The sequence below is a fragment of the Prenolepis imparis genome, unplaced genomic scaffold (assembly GCF_030444845.1).
Source record: "Prenolepis imparis isolate NDT839.2.m4 unplaced genomic scaffold, iyPreImpa1.0 SCAF_14, whole genome shotgun sequence".
In the NCBI taxonomy this organism is placed as follows: domain Eukaryota; kingdom Metazoa; phylum Arthropoda; class Insecta; order Hymenoptera; family Formicidae; genus Prenolepis; species Prenolepis imparis.
The window spans coordinates 1970897-1996510 of record NW_028141172.1 but is presented as its reverse complement, the minus strand read 5'-3'; the positions used below and the strand labels follow the sequence as shown (position 1 = coordinate 1996510).

Below are 25614 nucleotides of genomic sequence, written 5' to 3'. Positions count from 1 at the left end.
AGTAGGTTTTTCAAACCTGTCGAGATTGTTTATTATACAAAGCGTTTTCCACGGGACGATTATTTTTGAATTATCATGGCATTGCACAATATTTACGTGGTCGCGACTGCGGTGGGATCGTTGCGTGGTCGGAGTCAATGATCTGCGCACACGCAATTGCATCGCAGCAGCCACTTTCAAACGCCTCGTCCGAGACGCGACGTTCCTTTCGACGCTTTCCTTCAGCGATCGATCCTTCGCGCGCCGATCGTCATCGATTTTCCAAAGCGCGATTAGAAAAAAAAACAGGGAAGTTGTTAAGTTTTTTTTTCACAAAGTAATTGAACAATATAAAAATCTATTTATAGAAGTGATACATTTTTTTTAGTAAAAATACGTGTATTGAATATATATTCAGTGCACGCGTCTCTGAAACATCCTGAGTAATAAAGTTGAATAATTTGCATATTTTGCAGAGAAATCTTTTTCAACGTATGATACATAAATATTGAGGCAATAACTTGTAATTATAAGCGATTAAAAATTTTCAGAATTTAAGCTTATAGCACACAGAAAAAGATACACAAATATAAAAAAATAATATTAAATTTTTAATTAAATTTTACAAGGTGTTTTATAATAAAATTTTATTATATATAATTTATTATAAATTTAATTATATATAATAATTACATATAATACTTAATTTTTTAATTAAAGAGTTAACATGCTCGATTGAAATATTTCAATAACGGTGGCAGTGCAAAATTGTCTTGCTTGAACGCTTTTGGAATATAGACAGATTGCCAGCGCTAGCGCAAGATAGCGGTTTCTCACTTTTACTTTGCTCCCCGTGCATCCAGTCGCGGATAATGAACGGCGGAATAATTAAGGAAGCATTCCGAAGGAGAGCAAACTTAAGGGTACCAACGAAATTGAAATGAATATTAAACAATTAACGTTACGTCGAGAATGAAAATGTGAAATTGCCACGGATTCGATGAACGATTCTTCCTTTTTTTTTTCTTTTCACGCGTCTCGGACATATTTTATTCGCTCAGTCATTTTTAAGCGAAGCAGCTATTACGTAAGCAAGTGATTCCTTTTCTTTTCCTCATTTCTTTTTTATTAAAAAAAATAATCGAATACAAAGATATCGATGCTCGATGACCAGGATATCAATAATTGCCACAAAGGAGGATGACAAAGAAAAAAAAAAAATAATCGTGTCCCATCTTATGAAGTTGCGCTCGCCGCAATCGACAGTTTCTATCGCTCTTCTGCAACTCGCCACGCTAGGCAGAATCGCTTCCCCTCGCGTATTCCTGCCTCCTCCGCGTGCAACGCGCGCGCATGTGTGCGTATTTAGCGCGTAATTTATATAAGAAGAGAGGCACGCTTGGTTCCACCCCAAAGCGTTTCGATCCACTGGCGTCGGTAGCGTACGCGATTTCGTCGCGTTACATCCTGGAAGAGGAACAGAGACTCTCGTCGCGAGAGTGGAGACTCTGTCGGAGATGGGAAGAAAATGGCGGGAACCGGAGAGGCTCGATCCGACATTAGAACGGCGCGTTCGATCAGGAATATCGCTTTCCAGGCACGGCCTAATTAACGCGCGTCTCAATTAAAATCGCATACGCCACTGCGTAGCCGAGGCAATTGTTGCGGAGAAGAAGGCCTGCAACTTCCAGTGCCGCGTCGAACATCCTAGCGTCCGCATCGCGCGATCATCATCTTCTCGAGGGAGCCGCGAGAAAAAAAACAGGAGGCTCTTCCTCTTCCGAGGAAGAGAGAGACAGCCGAGCAGAAAAGGGTCAGTTTTCGGAGGATGACATCGCCTAGGGGCACCGTTAACGAATTCCGCATATTCAACACGGACTCTTGCCGACTGACCCAATGTGCTCGATAGAAGCCAGCCATCCTCGTGGCCTCCTAACTTCTTTTGAGCCGAATTTAACATGCGCGACGACGCGGACGAGTCTCGGCGACTTCGGGGGTCGCGATCGCGATCGTGACGGGATTCGCCGATAAGACAATTTCTCTGCTCTGTAAATAAATCCGAGAAATAAATCTCGACCGAGGAAAAGGTAAAAAAAACGGTGAACGGATACGCGCGAAGAGATGCAAACATTGGAAGGAGACTAATGCTTGGAGGAAACTTCGGACGAGTCTCTGTGTCTCCGTTCTGAGATATTTTCAACGACTTCGTCGTTGGTTTCCAACTGGAAAACACTTTACTTTACGTGCAATTTTACTGCCCGCAGACGCAATTTTACATACAGCAGTCGAAGCGGTTCTCGACGCGTGGCCAGACAACTGGTATCTAACTAGAAAACTTGTTCGGGTGACCGTGACGATGTGCTTGTTGCGCTTTCCGTTCTTATTTTTTTCATTTTTTCTTCTTATAAATATAATATCAACCGCGCAAATTTGACAAGTATAATAAATAATATTTTTGCGATAATAAAGAGACAATAAAAATAAATATCTACATAGATCAAAATAAATATCTACATAGTCCAACATTCATTTACATATCGATATTACCTATATTGGAGACTAATAAAATAATTAAATAACAATTAATAATTAACGTAAAACTGTGAGAGACAGAGTTCCATGATAAAGTATTTCATATTCGGCTAAAGGGAACGTGAATTTGCATTTGTCAGACGTTCCGAGCGATCGATGTCTCATCGATGTCTCAAGTGAGGCGTTATCGGATCGTCTTGAATATCGCGAGTGAAATATGTGTGTCGCGTGTGTTCGATACCTCGGTACGAGAGAGTTGTGCAGCGGGCATTGACTTGAAACGCTACGTGCGCGTTCATCGTGTATGAGAGGGCTATTATTTAGATTGAGCGAACTTGAAAAACACCAGCAAACTCGAAGCTCAACGGCATTGCTGCAATCATATATTGCACGCGATGTTCGAGAAGATGAAGGAGAAAAAAGAGGGAGAAAATTTCGTGCATCCTCTGTCCGGCGGAGATGATTGGGATATTAAAAAATAGACGCGAATATCTTTATTCATCCTTATACATCGGAGACTCACCTCACGAGCCTCTTCGAGGATTATAATCGATAGAAATCGAAATTACGCGAATAGCTGCACTCACGCGATTGCGTGCCACGTTATTTCGTATGTATGCAAGTGTGATATTATATGCACAGAGATAAGCGTACACGAGGAAAGATTAATTGCGGAGGTTTTGAGAAGACGAAGAATTCCTGACGCGAAGAAGAAGACTTTGAAGAAAATACACTTTATTGATAATTGCATATACGATCGAGGAGTGCTAATAAATAGCTAGGAATCTGTTACGACTCGCTTCAAAGAGTGTTGAACTTTGCTCGGCAAACAAGGATATATACATTTCGCAATTTTTCGCGAAGAGAGAAATCTCTCTTCGGCGAGAAGGCACGGTGGCAGATCCGCGTCTGGCACATGAAGACGTCATTCGACGATTTTCTCGCCAGCGATGGCCAACGTGGACTCGCCGACGAAGCAGCAACATCAACAACAACGCCGTTGGTCCGTGGGTCGATCGTCGACCCCGAGGAATCATTTTTCGCGGCACTCTTCGGAAGCTTTCTACGCGAGCGTGGAACCGTTATCCGGACGCGCGTTGCATAATGGGAATGACGGCCCAGACCCAGATTCCGCTCTGGATTCCTGCGGCGCGCCGCCGGAAGCGAGGAGCGTCAGGCAGCAGTATCGGACTTCCGGTCGATCGTCGCAGGACACGGGCGACCGCGAGCTCTTCTACACGCTGCCGCGCACTCTCACCATCTCCAGGAAGGAGATTCTGCGGCGCAGAAGCAGCAAGGACGAAACCGAAACGCATCTCCGTCCAGCGGAGAGGGATCAGACAAGAAGACCGACGACCTTGCCGTCGATCGGTAGGCGAGCTCGTCTGCAGGAAGCGAACACCGTCGAGCGCGCTTCCTCGCTCCTGAAGAAAGTCTCCCGGCAGGATATCCTGCGTCGTCGCACTAGCATAGAGACGAGTCCGCAGCCGAGAGATGTCGCGAGAAGATCCTTCTCGGGTCTTCAGAATCCTTCGGGTCGCTCAGCTAAGGAGGATCGAGATCTCTCGCGACCGTCGACTCTGCCGAAGACTCCGCACACTTCTTCGAGGACGCGTCGAGGACTAGAGGAGCACGTCTCTTCGAGGAGGGGAGAGACCGCCGGAAGGGAAGCGCCGATCTACGGAAGGATTCGACGGAGGAAGATGTCGCTGCCGACTGGCTCGACGACGTTGCGCGACTCCGCGGCTTCTTCTTCCAACACCTTGACGAGATTCTCCAGGACGAGGACAAGCGGAGAACGCGCGGAGACGACGACGAAAGTCGTCAGACACCTGCGGGATCCCGTTCCCGATCCGCCCGATCGGTCCAGGTGCACGACTGACGCCGGCGGTGACGATATTTATGCCAAGGTCGCGCGCAAGGTCGCCCGGCAGGCTTCTTCTCAATCTCGCGAGGAGAGGCAGTCGGAGCCGTCGATCGACAGAGCCATGTCCAGGCGAAGAATAATCAGCAACGCGAATCAAACGGACTCCCTGGAGCGGAGGATGCATCAGGATCGGGATCAGGACGTGGTCAGGATCAAGCACGAAGCCATCCTGGTTTCCAAAGCGGACATGGAGCGTCTGCGTAACTTTAAAACGGGAAAAATCGATCTCGAGAAGCCCTCCTGTCCACGTCATATTGACTCCGTTGATTGGGCCACGAAGAAAGACGCGAAAACGGACTCTTGGTCGTCCCGCGACAAGTGTCTTCGAAGAGACTCTACCTGGACCAACGAGAGACAAGCGAAATGCAGACCAAAGTCGCAAAGTGGACTGCTGACCAAAGGACAGTCGGAGAGCGCGAAAACCACGACGAGATCGACGACCTTGCCGAGCTACGTGAAGCTCGGACGGAAGACGTCGCAGACGGAGTCTTCAGCGCGGAACTTAGACGAGCAGAAGCGAACCCCGAACAACGCAACGTTGACGAAGCAGAGCAAAGATAGGTCGAATTACGTGAAGAAGACGGCGACCCGCATCCCGATACATGTCAGAGCGTTCAGCGATGATAAGAGCGCTCGATCCAACTCCCCGGAAACGTCGTCGTCTATTTTTGGCTTTTGCACCGGGAAAAGGAAGGTGCAGGCATCTCCTATGACGCGTAGCTTCCCGTCGTGGAACTTGAAAACGGTTCGACATTATCCACGAAATAATTTTAAAAAAAAATTGCGCTAAAATATTAAGCGTTAACTAAGTTTTGTCTTTGGAGTGAATCTATTTTTTACCTCCAACGAGAGATACTTATATAAATACTCTACTTATATAAATGTAAAGAAAATTGTTACATGTTAAATAATTAGTTATTTTTTTAAGAAATGAAGAAATGAAGTATTTAAAAAAAACTCTATACACGTTGCGTTAAATAATATGTTAAAATTTAAAAATAATAGGAGGATGAAGAAATATCAGAATAATGAGTATCAATTTAATAAGTGTATAAAAATCACAATTTTTGAAGAAAATCAAACTTGGCAAGAGTATACCTTATTGAAATATAAGCACCTGTGTCACAAAACCGCTCATTTAAATACAATAATATTATTTGCAGGGTGAATTGGTGTGGTTCGACCCTGGCGTCGGCCATGTGCTACCTGGCGAGGTCCTGGAATATCACAGAGCCGCCAATGTGCTTTCAGTCCAAGCGGTGATCGCCGGCAAGGTGAGATAGCTTGGAAATAGAAAGCGCTTAATGATCGTCCATAGACTAACTGTGTATCATGAACGGTAGAGTTGAATGAAAGCTAAGTTAATAGCTTTAGAGAAAGACAGATTCGACGTACATTTTCGACGGATAAATAAACCCCTTCATTTGACAATTCGCAGCTGGCAAACCAAGATGTTTATATTTTTTATTTAAAAAAAACATTGAGAGCTACACTTATTTAGTTCTCCAAATATATATTTAGGTATATATATTTATTAATAAATTTAATTAATATCATATATGTAATAACATTATAATCAGTCAGTATAGAATGTTAAAGAAGCCGCTTCGACTTCAAGTTCGCGTTATAATCAAGCGATTCAGGTCTAAAAATAAATAGCAGGAAGCATCCGAGTAATTCGTTGGTTCTTGACTTTCTAGCACGGCCTTATGCATTTGAATGTTTTATTAGACGAGACCGACTCTCACGTCGCGCCCGCTTCAATCTGGTTTCCACCTTTTTTTCACTTTTTTATCCCTCGCACGCGTGCGAATCTCAAGTTCGCATTCCCGGGCCTTGAATCGTGAACACATACACATTGCCAGTCATCGATCTCCTCCCTCTCCCTATCATTGTATGAGTGTCGCTTCAGAACTCAAAATTTACGCCTCGTTGACGTAGTTTCCATTAACAAGAGGCAGCGCGTCATTATGCAACCCATAACACCAGGCTATTTAACTCCCTTGCCAGCCCGCCTGCTTTGTGTTCCCCTGCTTTGTCGTGCACTAGTTGCAGCGCTGCACTTCGCCGGTGTCCTATTATAAGAGACACACTGGCGTAAGGCACATCAGTTGTCTTGGACACATGAGAAAAAAAACGCAGGTCTAATTTAAAGCGTATTAATTTAAATGGTTCGAGACACATCGAATTACTTTGAATGTACGATGAAGATTGTTTCGAATGTGTTATTGGATAAAGAAATTTTTTAAAATCTTGAAAATTATATTATTTTAAGAATAATAAATAACCCAATTATATTTCTTGCAACAATTAAAAAATTCTGTTTATTTATTCTGTCAGAATTCAATCAAAAAATTTGTGAATGTAAGGAAAATATATATCAGTTTTTCATTGTTTTAACTGATAACAATTGTTCATTATAATTAAAATACTTCTTTTTTTCACAATTATAAAATGTGTGCATTATACACACATGCACGTGTTGTTTCCTAGCTTGTCATATTATATTATATATATTTTTTATTATCAGAGCGACCCTGAAGGATTACATTACTGAAATAAAATATTTTGATATTAGTAGTAAATACTTTTTCATTTTTTAAAATCTGACGAAATTTTGTTTATCTACCACGCACTGTCGCCGGCGCCAATGAAATTGCAGTTGCAAACATAGACGGGCCGGTGGTATCCGGTTAAGTCTCACGTGAGTGGCTCTCTCGCGTCTTATGAATTCGCACGAATCCTCCTTTTTTGTCGGACATTCTCCTTTACAAGCCACGCCGAGAAAATGCGGCAAGAAATGTCTCTCGCAAAATTCATTTCAACTGGAAAGCTACGCTTTTTAAGCGTTTTCCCTCCTTTCCTTGCGCGCTGTTAGAAATTGCGAATGGAAAGTGTCGTCGTCGGGTAATCATTGACTCGACAGAGAATTGTCGTCGAATTTACGTAAATGCATATTATCGGACTGGATCCTCGTGCGGAGAAAAGGCGAGTAATCGCGTACAATTTTATGTTTAAGCCGCAAATCTTCACTCTCACCAATCTGAGTGGAGTGAAGCCCAGGCAGGACTTGGGTCAAAATGGTGTGGAAGATATGATTCAATTGACGTGAGTCTCAATATTATTGTACATTAATTATTGTAATCGTACATCGCTAAATTCGATTGAATTTCAGGGATTTGAACGAGGCGTCGTTACTATGGAATTTGAAGATCCGATACGACAAAGAATTAATTTACGTACGTTGTATATATATTTTCTAATTTATTTATTATTATTTTATTAATAACTGACAGCGATAAAATTATTTTTAATTAATTTTTTTAGACATACACAGGAAGTATCCTTGTGGCGGTGAATCCATACAAAATGTTTGACATCTACGGATTGGATCAGGTGAAGCTTTACGAAGGACGGATTCTCGGAACACTTCCGCCGTTAGTAGATTAATCCTTTCATATATTTTTCACTTGCTTATAATAAGACGCAATCTCAGGAAATATTTAAGTAAATCAAGATTATTCTATCGGAACCCACAAGTAATTTATTTTGTAATTAATATCTACAAAGCTCACTTTATTATTTTATATACATATTTTATGTTGCATTTTATATAAACATTATAAAAATTAAATTGCGTCTTGTTATGCTTAATCTATATTTGAAACCGACTATTTTGTTATAAATTATTATTTCTTTCTTTCGTAGACATTTATTCGCCGTGGGTTCCTCCGCGTACAGTCAAGTAACTGCAGCCAATAACTCGAGTGCCAATCAAGTGGTCGTCATTTCCGGCGAGTCTGGCTCGGGAAAGACGGAGTCTACCAAATTAGTGATGCAATATCTCGCGGCTGTCAATCGCGCGCCGAACAATCTTGTCACCGAGCAGATCCTGGAGGCGACGCCGCTCCTAGAGAGCTTCGGAAATGCCAAGACGCCGCGAAACGACAATAGCAGTCGATTTGGAAAGTACTTGGAGGTTCATTTCAGAGAGTGAGTATATAATAATTAAAAAACGAAAATTTTCATTGATATCTTAGTGTGTCATTATATCGAACAATGTTTTTATTTTTAACTAGCGGTGCGATCATAGGCGGTAGGATAACGCAATATCTTCTAGAAAAGAGTAGGATAGTAACTCAGGCTTCGGAGGAGAGAAACTACCACGTGTTCTATGAACTTCTAGCTGGACTCGATCAGCAACTCAGGGATAAATACGGTCTGCTTACACCCGACAAATATTTTTATTTAAATCAGGTACGTAAAAGAGAGAAGATCCTCGTATCTGGAAAAAAAAGAGGACACGAATAACATTTGTTTCTTCAGGGTGGAAACTGCGAGATCGATGGCAAGAGCGACGTTCAAGATTTCAAGGCACTTTTGTCAGCGATGCAGGTTCTGGGCTTCACGTCCGAGGAGCAGGATACGATTTTCAAGATTCTAGCCAGCGTATTGCATCTGGGGAACGTTTACTTTCACCGGAAGCAGATGAGACACGGCCAGGAAGGAGTGGAGGTTGGTTCTGACGCTGAGATACGTTGGGCGGCGCACCTTCTTCAAGTAAATTCCGATGGCATCATCCGAGCACTCACTACGAAGACGACAGTAAGTCTTCATCTCTCTTCGAATCTGTTACTTCAATTATTAAAGGAGTTAATATATTTAAAATATTAAAATTCAGAAATAGCTTATTCAGTGAAGAATGTCAAAATGTAATCAAACATATGGGAAAAAAGTGAAAAGAAAATTATGTAAAAAATATTAATGCTGAGAAAAAAGAATATAAAAATTATAAATTTGTCATATGATTTTTTGCATCAATCTTTTTAAATTGATAACGCATAAATGTCATTTATGTTTACAGGAAGCGAGGAACGAAAGAGTCTTCACGGCTTTGAATATCGACCAAGCTCTCGACGCCAGGGACGCTTTCGCGAAAGCTCTATACAGTTCACTCTTCTCGTGGCTAGTCGCACGTGTCAACCACATCGTTTACAAGGGTACGAAGCAGACAGCCGCCATTTCAATCCTCGATATCTTCGGTTTCGAGAATTTCACAGAGAACAGCTTCGAACAGCTTTGCATCAATTACGCGAACGAGAACTTGCAGTTTTATTTTAACAAACACATCTTCAAGCTCGAACAACAGGAGTACGCAAAGGAAAAGATTGATTGGACCACGATCAATTATACGGTAAGATTTAAGCACAGTGCGATGATTATATATGCAGTGCAGTTTAAAATCTCGTCAGAGTGTGTATAAGTTTCAAAAATAATTTAAGATCGTTTCTCGCGTTTCTTCAGGATAATTTGCCGGTCATTCATTTGATTGCGAAAAAACCGGTGGGCATTCTTCATCTTCTGGACGACGAGAGCAACTTCCCTAAAGCGACGGATCTCTCTTTCTTGGAGAAGTGCCACTACAATCATGCGCTAAGCGAGCTGTATTCGAGGCCGAGAATGAACTCGGCCGAGTTTGCGATCAGACATTACGCTGGACAGGTTTGGTACAACGTGGAAGGCTTTCTGGATAAGAACAGAGACACCTTGAGACCGGACGTGGTCGAGTTGCTGATTAGCAGCAAGATTTCGGTGAGTTTTCCTCTCTCGTTGAAAAAATATTGAAAGCTTTCAATGACGCCATACATTATCGCGGTATTCGCAGATGGTCAGCAAGATGTTCCAGCACGTCAGAACCACCCACGAAGCTAACAAGACGATGAATAAGCCGAATGGCAGATTTGTCACTATGAAGCCGAGAACTCCGACAGTCTCGGCTCGATTTCACGATAGTCTGCAGCAGCTGTTGGAATCGATGTCTCAGTAAGTATTCCGAAGCATTTTCAAATTGATATTAAATATCAGTGCGATATTAAAAATTGGCAGAAGCTAGGATAGTTACTAAAACTTTAATTTTTTTTTTTTTTTTTTGCAGATGCAATCCGTGGTTTGTCCGTTGCATTAAGCCAAACACCGAGAAAGCGCCCATGAAATTCGACATGCCCTGCGTACTCGAGCAACTGAGATACACTGGAATGCTGGAAACGATCCGCATCAGGAAGACCGGCTATCCGGTTCGCCTCGTGTTCGGGCACTTTGTGGATCGGTATCGATACCTCGTCTCGACGCACTTGCCTAGAGGGGCACCAAACAAGGAGCTCTGCAGGATAATCTTGGACAGGGCCGCACCGAAAGAGGCGCAGTCGCAATATCAACTCGGACTTACAAGGGTCTTTCTGCGCGAATCGTTGGAGAGAGCGTTGGAATACAATCGAGCGTTGATTCTGGAGAGAGCGGCCATTACAGTGCAGAGGTATGTGTGCAAAAAGAAGTCTGTGATTTTAAAAATTTTTTGGTACGATTTTTCTCTCGCTAAAAGAATTAAATTATTATAATATAAATAATTAGAAAAGATATTACATATACGATCAAGTGTTTCTCACAGAAATCAATTCTTCTCTCTTTCAATTCATTTTATTTTATTTAAATAATTTGTTTACAAGTAGTGAGATTAAATGTGCGAATTTCTTCTTTCTCGGATAGATAAACAGTTCGTTGTAACGGTTTCTCTTACAGATATACGAGAGGCTTCTTGGCACGCAGAAGATTCCTCAACATTTCGCGTAGCACGGTGCTGATACAAGCGGTGTATCGCGGTTACCGTGAACGTAAGCAATTCCACGCAATGAAGAAGGGCGCGCTGATGGCGCAGAAGCTCTACAGAGGTAAGAAACAACGTGAAAGATTCACGGTATTGAAGGAGGAAATGGTGAAAAGAGCGGAAATCGAGAGAGCCAGTAAGGAGCGAGCAAAGGCGAAGCAGCAACGAGATGAGCAGGAAAGAACCTCGCGAGCTGTCGCCGGCGTAAATCACTTGGAGATTCCCGCAGAACTAGCCTTCATTTATAGTAAACTTGACGGTACGTTTCTCAAATCTCAAATTTTTCTTTCTCTCTTAAAAATTTACAAATACAAATTTTTAAATAATATCAACTCGCTTAAATCTAGATATTTTTTATCTTCGGCATCTCTCGAATTTTCGTATTGTTCATAGATTGGCAACCTACGCATACCGAGCGAAATCTCCTCAAGGTCGTTGGCCAAGTCATCTCGATAAATTACGCTTACAATCTGCCGCCCGACATCGATCAGTATCAGTTCTCGAAGTTCACCAACATCTATTTCAAGAGCCACATCTTCGGGATGAAGCGCGAGCCGATCAAGACGCCGTTTCTGGCAAAGGCACGCGATCAAGATTACACGGATTCTCTGATGATGTTTAAGATGATTCTGCGCTTTATGAACGAGAATAATCTTAGCGGTAAGCGGGAGCAGGCGTTGGGCGACTATATAGTTAACAAGGGCATCGTGAACGAGAAACTGAGGGATGAGATACTGTGCCAGCTGGCGAATCAAACGTGGAAGAACGAAAACGATGCCAACAAGGAGAGAGGTTGGCTGCTGCTGTCCAACTGTCTATCGGCATTCCAGCCCAGCGGCACTCTCTTCAAATATCTCCTGAAGTAAGTGTTTTTCGCTGTCGCGCATTCAATGAGTCATCATTATACTCACCAGTTTGTCTCTAATTAAAATTCTTCAATCAGATATGTCTCCGATTACGCCTACGACGGCTACAAGGCTTACTGCCAACGCAAGCTATTGCAAGGTGAGAGAACGACGTATCGTGTGTTGAATAACAATCAGCAAACGGTGCATCAAGTACCCAGAAATTATCCGCCGTGCGTCCTAGAATGGCGGGCTAATCGAAACCGCGTAAATATGGCACTCGGTGTCGGCTTTTACGACGGTAAGTCACTTTCAAATTTGTTGAAATGAGATATATAATAAACTAATTAAGTAAGTGACTCATTGACTTGTCGTTTTACAGGCGAGACAACTACATGCGCGATAGATTCCTGGACGACATGCGAAGAGTTGGCCAATCTCGCGGTTCGGAATCACGGAGTGGAGAACACCGGCTGGACTATCACGCTCTGGAATCAACTGGACGGCCCGGACGCCATCGTAACGGAGACCAACGGCTGCGATTACGTTCTCGATCTGATCTCGGAGATGGAACTGGCGCCAGCTTTCCCGGCCGCGAAACACATGTTCTTGGAACAACGCAAGAACAGCTTACCGCCCATAAAAAAGCGAGAAGTGCGTAAATTTAGTATTTGTTTTAGTATTTCATTTCTCATTTATAAATTAATGAAATGTCTTTCTTTCTAGCACGCTCAAGTCATTCGAGAGTTGGAACAAGAGATGGAAATTCCTATCTTAAAAACGTTCCAACCTCTGGAAAGGAAATCAGCGCCGAAAGTAGTTGACAAACCTGTCGAGCCAGAAATCCAGATACCCAGACGACCAGTTGTTCCTCCGCCGCAACCACCTGTCGTCAAGCCGCCGGTATGTGTTAGTTAATTTCTTTTTTTCATTCTTTTCAAACAAAAAAGTTTAGCAGACACTCGATGAATAAAACAAAATTGAAGTAAACGTTATAATTTTGTCAAAAAAGAAAACTGTTTAAAATATCTCGAGAAAATAAAGTTTATATATAATCACAAATATAATTATGTATAAAATATATCCGTTTTTTTTTTTTTTTTTTTTTTTTTTTTAAGATAAACTGTTCGTATGCACAACAAAATAATAAGAAGAATAACTTTCACATTATTTTTTTTAATAAAAAGTGAAATTTGAAGAAAAATTGCTCATATATAATTATCTATAAATGTCTAATAAAGCAAAATTATGTTTTATATGTTTCAATCAAGTAATTTATTTAATCTTGAGTCAATATGTGTATATCATTTGTGACATTTTTATATTTATTAATTCTATCTGTAATGAATGATATCATTATCGAAAGAAAAAAACGTAATATACGCAGATGCGAAAGCAGTCGCACGAGGCCATTTTGGAGACCACGACAGAAACCGGATTGTCGAGGAAGTCCGCCTTGAACGATCGCTACTTCGATAAGGAGAAGCAGCGTAGCCGAAGTTTAGACAATTTGCTTCAATCGGAGGTCGTCGTCTCGCCGGTAAAACTCGCCAATCTCGGGCTCTCCTCGTCCAAATTGAACGAGCGATACCACAGTCTGGAGAGGATCGGCGAGACTCCGGCGGTCAGCAACGTCGAATACATGACTCGTGGCGAGGTCGCGCAAGAGAGAAAGTACAGCAGGGCGACGAGGACGACGGAGCCGAACATCGAGGAGGAGGATCTCACGATCGATTTCGAGTACCCGGACATCCAATCGGTCAGTCAAACCGGAAGATCGGAAGATGACAAGAGTTACATAAGATCGCAGACGAGGTTCATCAAATCTCAATATCCCGGTAAGTAGTCCGGAAAAAATTATCAGGCTCTTCCAAAGAGTTTTGAAGATTTTCTAATGAATCTGTACGCATTATATTAACGACCTCTAGCTCTCGTTATTTAATTCGCTCTTGCGTAAGGTGCAGAATTTTTTTCCACCGCGGAGAAAGTCGCGCCAATTACGCAACCTCCGATTTTTCCGCGTCGACCTCACGCGGATCGATCACTTCTCTCGCTTTCAGGCAAACGCGCGTTACCGGGGAGCCAGTCTAGTCGCGCTTACATCGAAAAGAGCGAATACGGGGTAAAGTCGTCCGCCATGTCCGATACCAGCGAGGCGCCTTCCTTGGCGTCGCACGTGCGTCGTGTGCGCGTACCTAGCCAGGCTTCCGACGTAGACCAGTTCCTGGACGAGCTCTTCATGCCCGTGCTGGACGGTAATCTCGACGAATTGTCGGACGCCCGCAGTTTGGCCGCCTCGATAAAAGGTTCGCAAGACTCCAGGCTACCCAGTGATCGATCGGTCGTCGAGAATCGAGCCAAGTTCGCCACCGTCGACGACTTTCTCGAAGGAATGCTGGCGGGAGGCGAGGACGCCAAGATCAGCGCGAGTGAACTGTCGACAAGGATCAAAGGCGGTGGCAATATGGATATCCCTAATCAGAATACGGCCTTCAACTTCAGCCCTATCGCGCAGAGCATGATGTCGCCGCCGATGATGATGCCCATGTTCGGTGCTACTCAGCAGGTTCCATCCGGTCAAAGCACGAACATGGGTATGGGCGCGGGTTTCATGCCCATCCCGATCTACAGCATGCAGGGTCTCAGTTTACCGCAGTATCCGAGCTCGCCGCCAGGCCAGAACGGCGACATGATGACGTACCAGCAGAATCTTCAACGGGCCTTCCTCCAGAGCGCGATGGCGCAGAATATTCAGATACAGCAGCAGCTACTGGCGCAGAATCAAGCCCTGCAGCAGCTGTTGGTCCAGAGTCCGCAGAACTCGACGCAGCAACCGGTGAGAGATTAACAAAAGAAGCGAGAAGTTTGTGTACAAAGTCTAATATCCGAAATTTACGCGATTTACCAGTAACGGATCGATTTTCTTATTGTGATTCAAACAGATTAAATTAATCATCAATTTACGCCAAAAATGAACCTTTAAATTTGTTTTAGACGTGTCTTTGAATTAATATATTTTGTTTGAGTGAAAAAATTTATAAATATGTATCAATATTATTTCAATAATGTATGAAATATTTTCGACGTTGAATCACGATGATTAGATCACAGGCGGATATTGCATGTCCAGCACGATCACGAATGTTTCACCGCTATCGTCGCGGCTCTATCACGATCGCAAGTGTAATTATCATTAACTCGATGATCCATCATTGGTAACCGAAACCGGCAATACCCGCGTCTAATGAAAGCTAACTCTTAACGAAGGTATATCGTCGTTCTGGACGATCCTATGGGTTTCTGAGCCGCGTCACGGCACGGGTGTGTGTTTCCAGAGCACGGTGTTACCCGCTGGCCCCTCAAGCATGAATCTTGTCCCCCCAGCTCCCCCAATCGGTGCCCATACGGGGCCCAATGATTCTATCGGACGCTACTCCAAGGTATCTACTGATTTTAACTAACCTACCTACGCTGTATCGTGGCTTCTCGACAACTACCGCAGTATCGTGTACATATCTGATCTAGCATAATCCAAGGGAGATATTCGGAATTTCGTGGACCAATCACAAATCATACAATGTCTTATTCAGCGAATCGTCACAGCTCTTCCCTAAATTTTAATCTCGAGTCGCCCTTCGAATTTCAACGCTGTAAATAATTTTTCAAAATCATCACCGGTCGAGAGAGACTCCTCTAATATTTTTTTCTGATTAGGTCTCGTTTAGAGAACCCGACGATGTTGAATTATGGTCGACTGAGAAACGGGGAACCTTTGCACAATCTACACCGACGAATCAGCGGCAGGAAACGATGACGGTAAAGGCGCAAATTCACAGATCCCAGAGTCCACCGAGAAAAAATTCCGAAGCTGTCAGAAAAACGAGCGTCGATTACGCGCGAAAGATTAGCGTGGATCGAAAAGCGATAGACAGGAAGGCGTCTTCAGCGCAGGCGGAAGCGAAGAGGACCAACTTGAACAAGAATAACGTACAAAGCAATTTCACTAATGTGCTCAGCGAGCTGAAGAACAGGAAGAGCAGCGTGGACAGCAATTGCAGTAATAACAAAGGTGTTCCACCGCCTCCACCGATGCCGCCGCCATTGGAATCTCATGATCCTTCTGAATCCAGACCTTTTCTCGATCCTTACGGAAGGGCCAAGACAGTGCGCATTGGTAAATGGAGGTAAGTTCAAATTGAGTTTTATCAAGAGACTCTCTTGAATTAATTGACTCTTTTCTCTTATCTCATTAAATCTTAACTTTCCATTTTTGTTTCAACGTTGTTTAGATGGCCGCCACCCAGCGACTCGAACGAGAACCAAGGACAGGATAGTTTTATAGAATTCAAGATGCGTCAGCAACAACAACAGCGCAAGATAACGCCGCAGTATCAGGAGTACGATCAAGGCGATGGCGACCACGTGATGGAAGGCGGCGTCGAATGGGAAGAGTTCGAGATCGAAAACATCGTCAGCAGCGAGGATCGATCCTCACATCCGTCAGTGAACGCGAAACACGAGAACGGATACAAGGAAGAGGGGGAAAAGAAGAAAAAGAAATCAAAGTAATTGAGATTTTGTGGACATTTCTTTTCGCATTAAGTTTGTAAGATATGTAAATCGCCAAATTCCTTTTGCAGATCGGCCTTGGAAGTGGGCGCACAGAGACCATCGCCGGGGAGTATAGGGAAACTGAAGCTCAGCTCGGAGATGAGGCAGAGATTGGAGAAGGTAACGGCGAATCACAGCGTGAGATCTACGAAGACGGCCGAGAAACCCGCTCTACCGCGAGAGGATGGAAAGGTGAAACGGTTAGAGGATAATAGGAAGCTTTTACTGGAACAACAACTAGGTAATTATATTTTTTTTGCACATTGGTGAAATATACCAAATTACGGGTAAAAATATATCTAGATATCGAAAAAAATCAAAGAGAGAGAATTGTTATTTTTTTAAATACAATTATAAAGCATATAGCTTTCAATACATTACTAGTATCTTCAAGATGTATCACTTCTTTTTTTTTTTTAGGTGGCAGATGGGACGATTATGCTTCCACTGTCGACGACACCCAAAGCGTCACTTCCAAGGGCACAACTGACATGATGACGCAAGCACAGGTGGTGAGAACACAGATTGAGAGGATGGAACGACCTGTCCCGCCTCCGCCACCTGTCTCGCCGCCGCAAACTCCGAGTCCAAGAGGCGGAAGTGTATACAGCAACAGGTATTGACATTGCTAATATCATGAATCCAAGGAATTTTCGTGAAATAAATTTAATAAAAAATAAAATAGCATTTAAAATAACCTTGCTCAAATTAGAAAAGAAATTAATTGAGAGAGAACAATTTATTATTCATTTTCTAGTCAATCCGGCGTACCTCAACCGCGATCACCGCCAGCGCCGATCGAGCCGAAGGCGCGCGACTCCTTCCGCACGTCTCCGGACTCCGAGACTTTCGATCACTTCTCCAAAAGTCAGATGTTTAGTCAGAGCCGCGATATCTTCGCTTCGCAGCAGCATCTGCGCGACAATCACGCCGATTATCGGAACGATTACGAGAAGTCTCGCGCGCAGGTCGACGCCAAGTCGAAAGATTTTTATGGAAAGGACAGCACCGACCTCGCGAGCCTGACGCACGATCGTAGCTCCGATTTTGATTCGCGCCGCGATCTCAGCTCGGAACTCTTCGACTCGAAATACGCGTTCGACGGCTCGAACGGGAAGCGAGATCATTTCGCGATGACTCGGGACGTGTCTCCGAAATCCCGCGATAGCTTCGGGATGCCGTCCCCGCGAGACTTTGGCGTCATCCCGAACACGAGGGAGTCGTTCACAGTCGCGCGACAGAGCTTCAACAACAAGCTTGACCGGGAGATGGACAGGCGATCGAGCGTCGCGTCGACCCATCGCACCGACAAGATGGAGAGGATCGAGATCGAGGAGTGGCCGGAGTTCCTGAAACCGGTATTACCGCCCGCGGACAAGCCGGAGCTCGAGAAGGTCCAGGAGATAGTGAACACCAAGCTCTATCCGCAAACCTCCACCGCGCATTTCACGTACAACAGAGTCACGTGGACCTTGAGGGTGAAGAAGGAGGTCTTTGCGCCCAACGAAACGCTCAACAGCCCTCTAGCGTTGCACCTGGTATTCTGTCAGGTCGCCTACGACGTACTGGCGACCACGAGCATAAGAATCGCCAAGGAAGATCGGCAGAACATGCTGAAGATGCTGGATAACTACGGCGTCACCCTGGAAAATCTCCAGAGCACGCAGCACAAGATCACGATCAAGAAGAACATCGTGGACATGGCGAAGCAATGGCCGCTGTACTTTGCCAGGATATATCCTGTATCGGTAAATTCTTTTGCCCCTCTTTAAACTAATAATGAAAATTATTCATTAATCTGGAATGTTAAATCTGGATTCTGTCGCAGATCGGCCCGCAACATCCGGAAACGCAACACGTGGCGATATCGCATCACGGGCTCCGACTGGTAAAACGCACACCCAACGGCGATCTGATAATCCTGGAGACTCTGCCGCTGGAGGACATCGTCTCCGTAAATTCCTCCAGAGCGGGCGTGTGCGTGTTGCAGATCTCGTCGGGGGTTCGGCTACCCCTCCACACGAATCGCGCTCCCCAGCTGGCGGAGATGATCGGCAGATACATCCGACTGGTGAGTGAAGAAAGATACCGCCTTGTCCTTTTTTTCTCTTTTTACTAAACGCGCGCGCCCGTCCACGACTAATTAGCGATAACGGTGCACCTCGTAAGTCTTGTAACGAGGCGACCTGTAGAACGGGCAACGCCTAGTGTAAATTGCGTTTCCGGTGAGCGGTCATATATGCTGGCTGGCCAATGCCTCCTCTTATTTCGTCCCTCTCTCTCTTTCATTCTTTCTCTCCCTTCGTCTCTCCCAGCTCTTTTACGCTGTCTAGAATCAGCGATCCATTACCTAGCGCATCTCGATACCTTCATTATTCTCTCTATAGCGGTTCATTTTCGGCCGAAATAGCAACTTGGCGCAATATCGACTTGCCAAGAATGTCGCCATCCTCTTCAAACGTTTTCTTCCGTTCCATTCCTATTTCATCATCGATATTTCGCGAGAAGAAAAACCTGTTGACCTTTCGAGCGTTTTTTAATCCTTCCCTCGCATTTTTCTGCTGTCAAAATATAGTATTGACCTTCAGAATCTTGATCGTGTTTATCTTTAGCGAATAATTAAGATCGTGAGACACACACAGAACAGTTTCTCGCGCGAGGAAGAAAGAGAGAGAGAGAGAGAGGAGGGACACGTCTCTCTTCGTCTTTTGTGCAAACTTGAGAGAGATCGGATTTCTCATAACACCACGGTATATTGTTCATCATCTACACCTGCATGCATCGTCGCCGCACGCGAGGATTCGAGAAGCGAATCGCTTAGCGTAACGAACCTTCTCTCGAACATACGGACATACCGATGTCTGTATATATACAAATGAATTCTTAAAAAGAGAGAATACTAATCTTTTTTTTATTATATATTTAACTTATCGCGAGATTTCACTTTTAAATTGCGGGCTCTCGTTATATTGGTCTCAATCTTTTTTTTTTTCGGGAAAAGAGAAAATTAAGCGCGAAATAAGTGACTCTGTGAATCGAATTTTCAATTCAATACAATTAGAACGATCGCTGCCGCGTGGCACACATTTTGACGTTAATCACTTAATACATGTATGTTTCGATGTAAGAGGCGGTATAATAATAAAAATTATGATTCTTGTCGCACGACTCCTTTTACATTGAACTTTCGCTCTTCTATCTCACTTTCACATCGAGCCACTTTGACAATCGAGTCGTGCATACGTACATATGTTCGCCCTATACGAATTGAAATCCGATTGAAGATTTTTTTTCTCTCTTTTCCCTCATCGCGGGGCAATTTGCGCATAAACGCGCCGCGCGCGTTAAATAAGGTATGCGCGCAATTTGCAATTCCATTATGGATTATGTAACGGTAAAAGAAGCGAGAGAGATGCCAGAGTGCGTGCAACACGGAGTTGCTGCCTCTCTCGCGAGAGAGGCCGAAGAAAATGAGCAAACGTTCCGTCTATATAATCGACGGAATGATGTCAAAGGATCTCGGAGCGAAGGAATGCGCGGCGTTTATAAAAATACGCGAGTCAGTATTCATGAAAACATCATCGATGAATATATGGTCGACGAGAGAGGTGAGGAATCGTCGTCGAGACGATGCAAGGAGATCAAATGACAGTTGTAGAGAGTCCAAGTTGTCTATGGCACTATTGTCTCCCTCGCGTGCATTTTTCTCACAAGGGATTAGGGTAATTTCATTTCACTTTAATATCTCTCTTTTATATTATTTATCTTAATTTGTACATCTTTCGCACGCACAAATCAAGAAGCATTTGATAAATAAGATAGTGTTTTTATATTTAGAAAATTTGTGCCTAGGAATTTTTCTTAACGAGTTATCGAATAGCGCAGTTATTCTAGTTTGCTGCATATTTGCTCTTAAGAGACGACGGTTCGATAAAAAAAAATGAACCAGTTGTACTTGAATTTCTTTCGAGCAAGTCCGAGTTCAACTAACTCGTATTTACCGATGGCGGCTCGTTCCTCGCGCTTATACGGACACCGGAAGCGGTTGGAATTGCTAATGCGAAACGGTGCTCGTTATCTTTTTCTCTCTGTTTCTCTCTTTCTTTTTTTACTATGTGGCCCAAATTCCCTTTTTGCCCTTTGTTTTTCTATTGCGTCAATTCTCGAGAAAAAATATTTCGAAACGATCTGGATAATTTTTTTTGTGGCCTCGACTGTGTCTTTAGTTAAAAACCACCGGTTTCGTAAGCTAAACGGTTCTATTCCACGTTAAAATTGTTCAGTTGACAGAATAGAAAAGAAGAATCTAAATCTCATTAAAACTCCTACCCTCTTGAGAACACGTCAATTTATTACACATTATCTTCAAATGAGGAAATTATTTTCTGCTCAATTAGGAATTTAGGATGACGGTATTTCAAGAGAGATAAAGGAGTGTATTTTATTTATGTGCCTATTTCAAACATATTTGTCTGCGAGAGAATAATGGCGTTAAATTAGCCATTTAAACTTCAGAATATTGTATTTTTTTTTTAATTCAAAAGAGATACATATATTGAAACCTCTCCATGCGTGAAAAGATTGCGCAGTTGAATGCGCTCCTATATGTGAACTGGGAAAACGCTATGAATGAAAGTTCAAATGCAGTCATCCCACATCTCTTTGCCGAGTCGACCGTCCAATCAAGTATCTCGAGGCCAAAGAACACCTATCATTAAAGTAATAGCCTCGTGTCGCAAGCGTGCGCGAGCGAAATAAACAACAATTTCAATTTCACTTGGCTCGCGCATACCGCGCATTCCCACGTGACATCTTGACAGGGTGTTGCAGAAGCACATATAGAGTGATCGATAGAAAATGTCGGAAATTGTGAAAAGTTTTCCCGCTTTCGCTATCGTCCGACCGGTCTTTCCCGATGCTGGGCAAAAAATTCTCACGAGAATCCGGATTATAGAAAATATATGTTTCGTTCTCCGAACCGGTGCGAGAAAAATTCGTCCGTATAGACGCTTCGTGTAAGATAGAAACGAAGCCGCTAAGTGAGAAAGTATCTACCACTGACGTTTCTCCTAGGACGGAAATCGGTTCGCGAGTTTCTCGACACGAAGAATGTGGAAGTCTCTGGAAAAGTCAGTCAAGCTTCCTTGGATGACCGCACGAGATAAAAGCATTTAATTATTTTGTCTATGCGTCTATAAAAACATGTAACAGTATATTACAGTAAGAATAATTTTTAGCTTGGAAATATTACATATACGCATGAGCTACGTATTTAAGGATCTAAGGGCACAAAAGGGTCCACGGATAATAATCGGTCGTTTCCGTTTCGGCAGCAGGTGCGTGTTTCGTGAACAAGCGTGTGAACAAACTCCGAAAGTCTTCGTTTTCACGAGGGGGGGACTTTGAAAATACCGATTGCTTTATTTTCTTTCTTGCTCTTGAATAGACGAGAGAACACATGCGGAAAAACTGTATCACGGTATTCAAGCGTGGGACTGAAGATTTTGCCGGAAAGAGACAGGCTCCCATCGAGCCGTCCGCAAATCACAATAATCTCGCGTAATGAGCTATCGCTTCCGACTCTTTCCTCCCTCTTCCGGTTCCGATTTCTATTTCATTGCCGTGCTCGCGCGCGAAATTACTACGCCAGACAATATAAAGAATTTCCTTTCATCCATAAAGGTCTTTTACCAACTCATTGTCAGACTGGATTGTTCTTAAAGAAAAACATCTCTTTTTCTCTCTCGAGGCTAATTGTTTTTAATTTATCGACAAATTTCTAGTACCATTCTTTGAAAAATTAATTAAAAAACACTTAATATGGAATATTAAAAATCCGATCGTATGCAGGTGCGATGAATCTCGGACGACCTGTATTTATAACTGTTTCAACATGTTTTATATATATCTTCGCTGTATCAGCATTTTATAATTTCGTTAATCTTGTTGACAGAAAACAAAACGTAAAAAGTCATTCTTACTCGATTATTATCTTGATTATTTAAGTGCAAAAGACATTTCAGGTGTAGAGCGATGCTTTTCTCCCCCCCCCCTCTCTCTCTCTCTCTCTCTCTCTCTCTATGTATCATCAAATCGAGAACGTGCGTTCCGATCGAACAAGATCGAGCTCCTCGTCTCCGCGGTAGCAACACGATTTTCCATGCTAGCGTGCGCCACGCATACCGCGAGGATATACCTGGCGATGATGTGGTGGGGCACCCGACCCAGATATCCGTGTTCCGAAGGGGCACCCGCCGGGGAACGGCCGGTACCCTTATATCGGAAGCCTGGCGGCCGCGAGAATTACCTCAGTTCATCGACTGCCGTTGTGCCGTGCGGTGTAGCGTGCGTTCACGCTCCGCGAGACTCTCATCGAGTGCTACGAAGGACGACGAGGGAGTTTTTGTTCGAGTCGAATTTGCCGGTGGAGAAGAAGCCGCTCCTGTCACGCAAAGCCGGAATACAAGGGGGCAGTCACGTTCCCCGGGCTAATTTTTATGGGGAAGAAACTGAAGAAGTTAGAAAGAGAGGTGTTGAAGGTCTTCCTGTACTCTAAGCGATTTTAAAAGTTCGACGGCAGTTGTAAATCAAGCTACATCTTACGACACTTTGATACTGAAGCTAATAATTATAATTTTATAAAAAAAATAGATAACTGTGAAGCTTCATTAACTTTCATAAAGAGATTCGTTCTCTGGGAGGAAACGACACTTTGAAGAAGTACAGATTGTTATGTCGAAGCAGCTACTCTTTATGCTAATAGAACTTGATAAGTGATAATCAAGTGTCAAATAAACATGTGGAAAAACATGACGTTCGAGAGACGTTTGACGTTGCATCGGTCGTAATTCGCGACGCTCAACAAGGTCAATAATAAATAACGATAATGACGGTCGATCATTAATGCACGGTTCTCCACTTGGAATGAAGTATAATTAATCAGCGACCATTATTCTCTCGCGGTCGAGAGATGCGCCATTCACGCTTCGTGTAATAAAAAAAAAGAAACGCTTACATAAAAACGGCGATATAACGATTGAACGGAACGTGACGGCGATTGTTGCACAATCGCTAACGATCTTGCGCGAGTAAGGTCGAAAGGGTCCCCTCGCATTTACGTAAGCAAGATCACATGATCGACCTCTATCCAAGTTGTTTCCTGATTTCCCACAACAGTCAGTCAGTCAGTCAGCGAGAGGACGATCGTTTGCATGTAAAATCATGTAAAGAGCCTTGTTTCATCATCATCATCTCCGGCTAATATCTTCTCCGGGATTCGACCAAGTCTTTTGGTTTTAAAAAACAAAAATTCACGCCTGTATTCCCAGTCAGGTATAGGCGCGACAATTCGCAAGGAAGCATGAAAGCTTTCTCGCGGCGGGGGAGAGTTTGTTGGTGCGAGGTAATTATAATTAAAAGTGCGCATTGTTCCGGCCGCGGTCCCACGAGAGCCTCCTTCCGGCCATGTTCTCACCATGTTCCGCGGACGGTCCTTCCTCCGTGATCTACATCCTTCGGAAGATCCGAGTGAAATTACGATTGTTCGGAATTAGAAAAGTCGCGGAGTTTTGCTAGCTGAAGAATAAAATTTCGACAAACACAAGCCACGAGATAATAAACAAACAATTGCATTTTGTCAATTATATCGACGCATGTGGTCCGCTTTCCCTTATTAAGAACACGACGCAATGGAGAGAGAAGTGTCTGATACGGAAGGCGTGTTCTCCAGGAGACTCGTCAGCAACTGGGCCGAGTTGCCGACGACGTTGAGACGTCGACAGAAGCACCGTCCGGATATTCTCAATCAGTTCACCGACCACTCCGAGTCCTCGGAAAACGAGCTTTATAGACTCGAACCCAAGGCTTTCAGCAATGTGCAGCGAATCGTGCGTCGTTCCGAGTTTCTACGCAGACTGGAATCTGGCGATCTCGTTCGAAAGGAAATCTCGGATTATCGGAAGGACATGAGGGAACGCAGGCTGACGCCCGAGAATCTCTCGAGTCGCCTGGACGAGGGTTATTGGAGGCACTGCGACTCGAAGTTGGATTATCGAAAGAGAAGTAACTTCATAGGCAGGCAGGAAACGAAAAACTTCTCGGACGAGGATCGCAAGACGAATTCTCCCGATAGTCTTCTGATGAAGTCCTCCGAGTCCGAGTTGAGCAGCGACGAGTACGGACACACGGATGATTCCGGAGCGTTTCTAGAGCAGGCTTCTCATCCGGACAAGACGTCCAGGACGAAGAGAAGCAGCTTCATCAAATTCTTTGTAAAGGACGGTAGCAAAGAGAAGAAGAAGCTGGACTCCGAGCACTTGGATGTGAATAAAAATATTAAGCAAACGGAGGTCCTTAGAAAAGAGGCCTTCGGCCAGCAGAAATTCGAATACGAGAACATTCCTAGAATAGACGTGTCCAGGCTGGATCAAAAATCCATTTTGCATTCGATCGGGCGAGCAAACGATCGCCAGCCGACCATCGAGCAGCTCAGACTCGAGGAAGGTTGCGAGCTGAGAAATTGCAAGAATAATGTCGCAGCGGCCTCGAAAAATACTCGAGAGAGGAAGCAACCGGTCCAGTCGAAGGACGATGAATTGAAAAGTAATACGATTCAGGAATTGTACGATGGCGAACAGATCGCGCGAGCTAACGGTGAACGGAAAGCAGCAAAGATGGAGACCATCACCGAGGAGAACGCAGATGGGAACAAGTTGAGCGTCCGCGAGATTCTCAAGAGATTCGAGGAGCTCAGAACGCAGGCCGACGGAACAACGGTGATGTGCAACGACGGCGAGAGGCAGCTCGAGGAGAAGACGAGCGATAAAACGCTCACTACCATTCAGGAGACCTTGAAGAAGCTAGACGAGAAAGTCAAGAATTATCAGGTTGCAATTCCAATCACGTCACGTTTATTATTATCCGAGCGTTAAAGTTTCCGTCTCGAGATAGAGTTTTTAGCAAACTGCGTCATGCGGAATCCGAATATATGATTAATCAATCCGGATACATATATGCAGTTTTCTTTTATTCATATACAGATCTTAAAAATACCTCTCGGA

At 43.8% G+C, this 25614-nt stretch overlaps 1 protein-coding gene across 11 annotated transcripts in view; it reads left to right on the top strand.

The window, feature by feature from the left end:
* The window catches only part of Myo10a (unconventional myosin 10A), a 36493-nt gene that overhangs the window by 4590 nt on the left and 6289 nt on the right, over positions 1-25614 (top strand). For 7 of the 11 annotated variants that reach the window (XR_014426894.1, XR_014426892.1, XR_014426893.1 and 4 more), the window contains exons 1-26: positions 3447-5183; positions 5602-5712; positions 7458-7546; positions 7614-7677; positions 7766-7875; positions 8147-8431; positions 8518-8695; positions 8765-9043; positions 9303-9632; positions 9743-10030; positions 10104-10261; positions 10374-10751; positions 11015-11358; positions 11493-11961; positions 12043-12245; positions 12327-12598; positions 12671-12847; positions 13332-13782; positions 14005-14780; positions 15280-15384; positions 15659-16128; positions 16234-16509; positions 16585-16796; positions 16976-17171; positions 17313-18303; positions 18384-18626. Coding sequence is in view for 5 of the 11 variants with exons in the window: in XM_083054764.1 (XP_082910890.1) it covers positions 3462-5183; positions 5602-5712; positions 7458-7546; positions 7614-7677; positions 7766-7875; positions 8147-8431; positions 8518-8695; positions 8765-9043; positions 9303-9632; positions 9743-10030; positions 10104-10261; positions 10374-10751; positions 11015-11358; positions 11493-11961; positions 12043-12245; positions 12327-12598; positions 12671-12847; positions 13332-13782; positions 14005-14780; positions 15280-15384; positions 15659-16128; positions 16234-16509; positions 16585-16796; positions 16976-17171; positions 17313-18303; positions 18384-18626 (9177 nt within the window). In the remaining 6 variants the exon portion in view is untranslated. Of the gene's footprint in view, positions 1-3446; positions 5184-5601; positions 5713-7457; positions 7547-7613; positions 7678-7765; positions 7876-8146; positions 8432-8517; positions 8696-8764; positions 9044-9302; positions 9633-9742; positions 10031-10103; positions 10262-10373; positions 10752-11014; positions 11359-11492; positions 11962-12042; positions 12246-12326; positions 12599-12670; positions 12848-13331; positions 13783-14004; positions 14781-15279; positions 15385-15658; positions 16129-16233; positions 16510-16584; positions 16797-16975; positions 17172-17312; positions 18304-18383; positions 18627-25614 lie in introns of those variants that run through there. The other 4 variants (XM_083054768.1, XM_083054767.1, XM_083054765.1 and 1 more) reach the window with 3 other exon arrangements.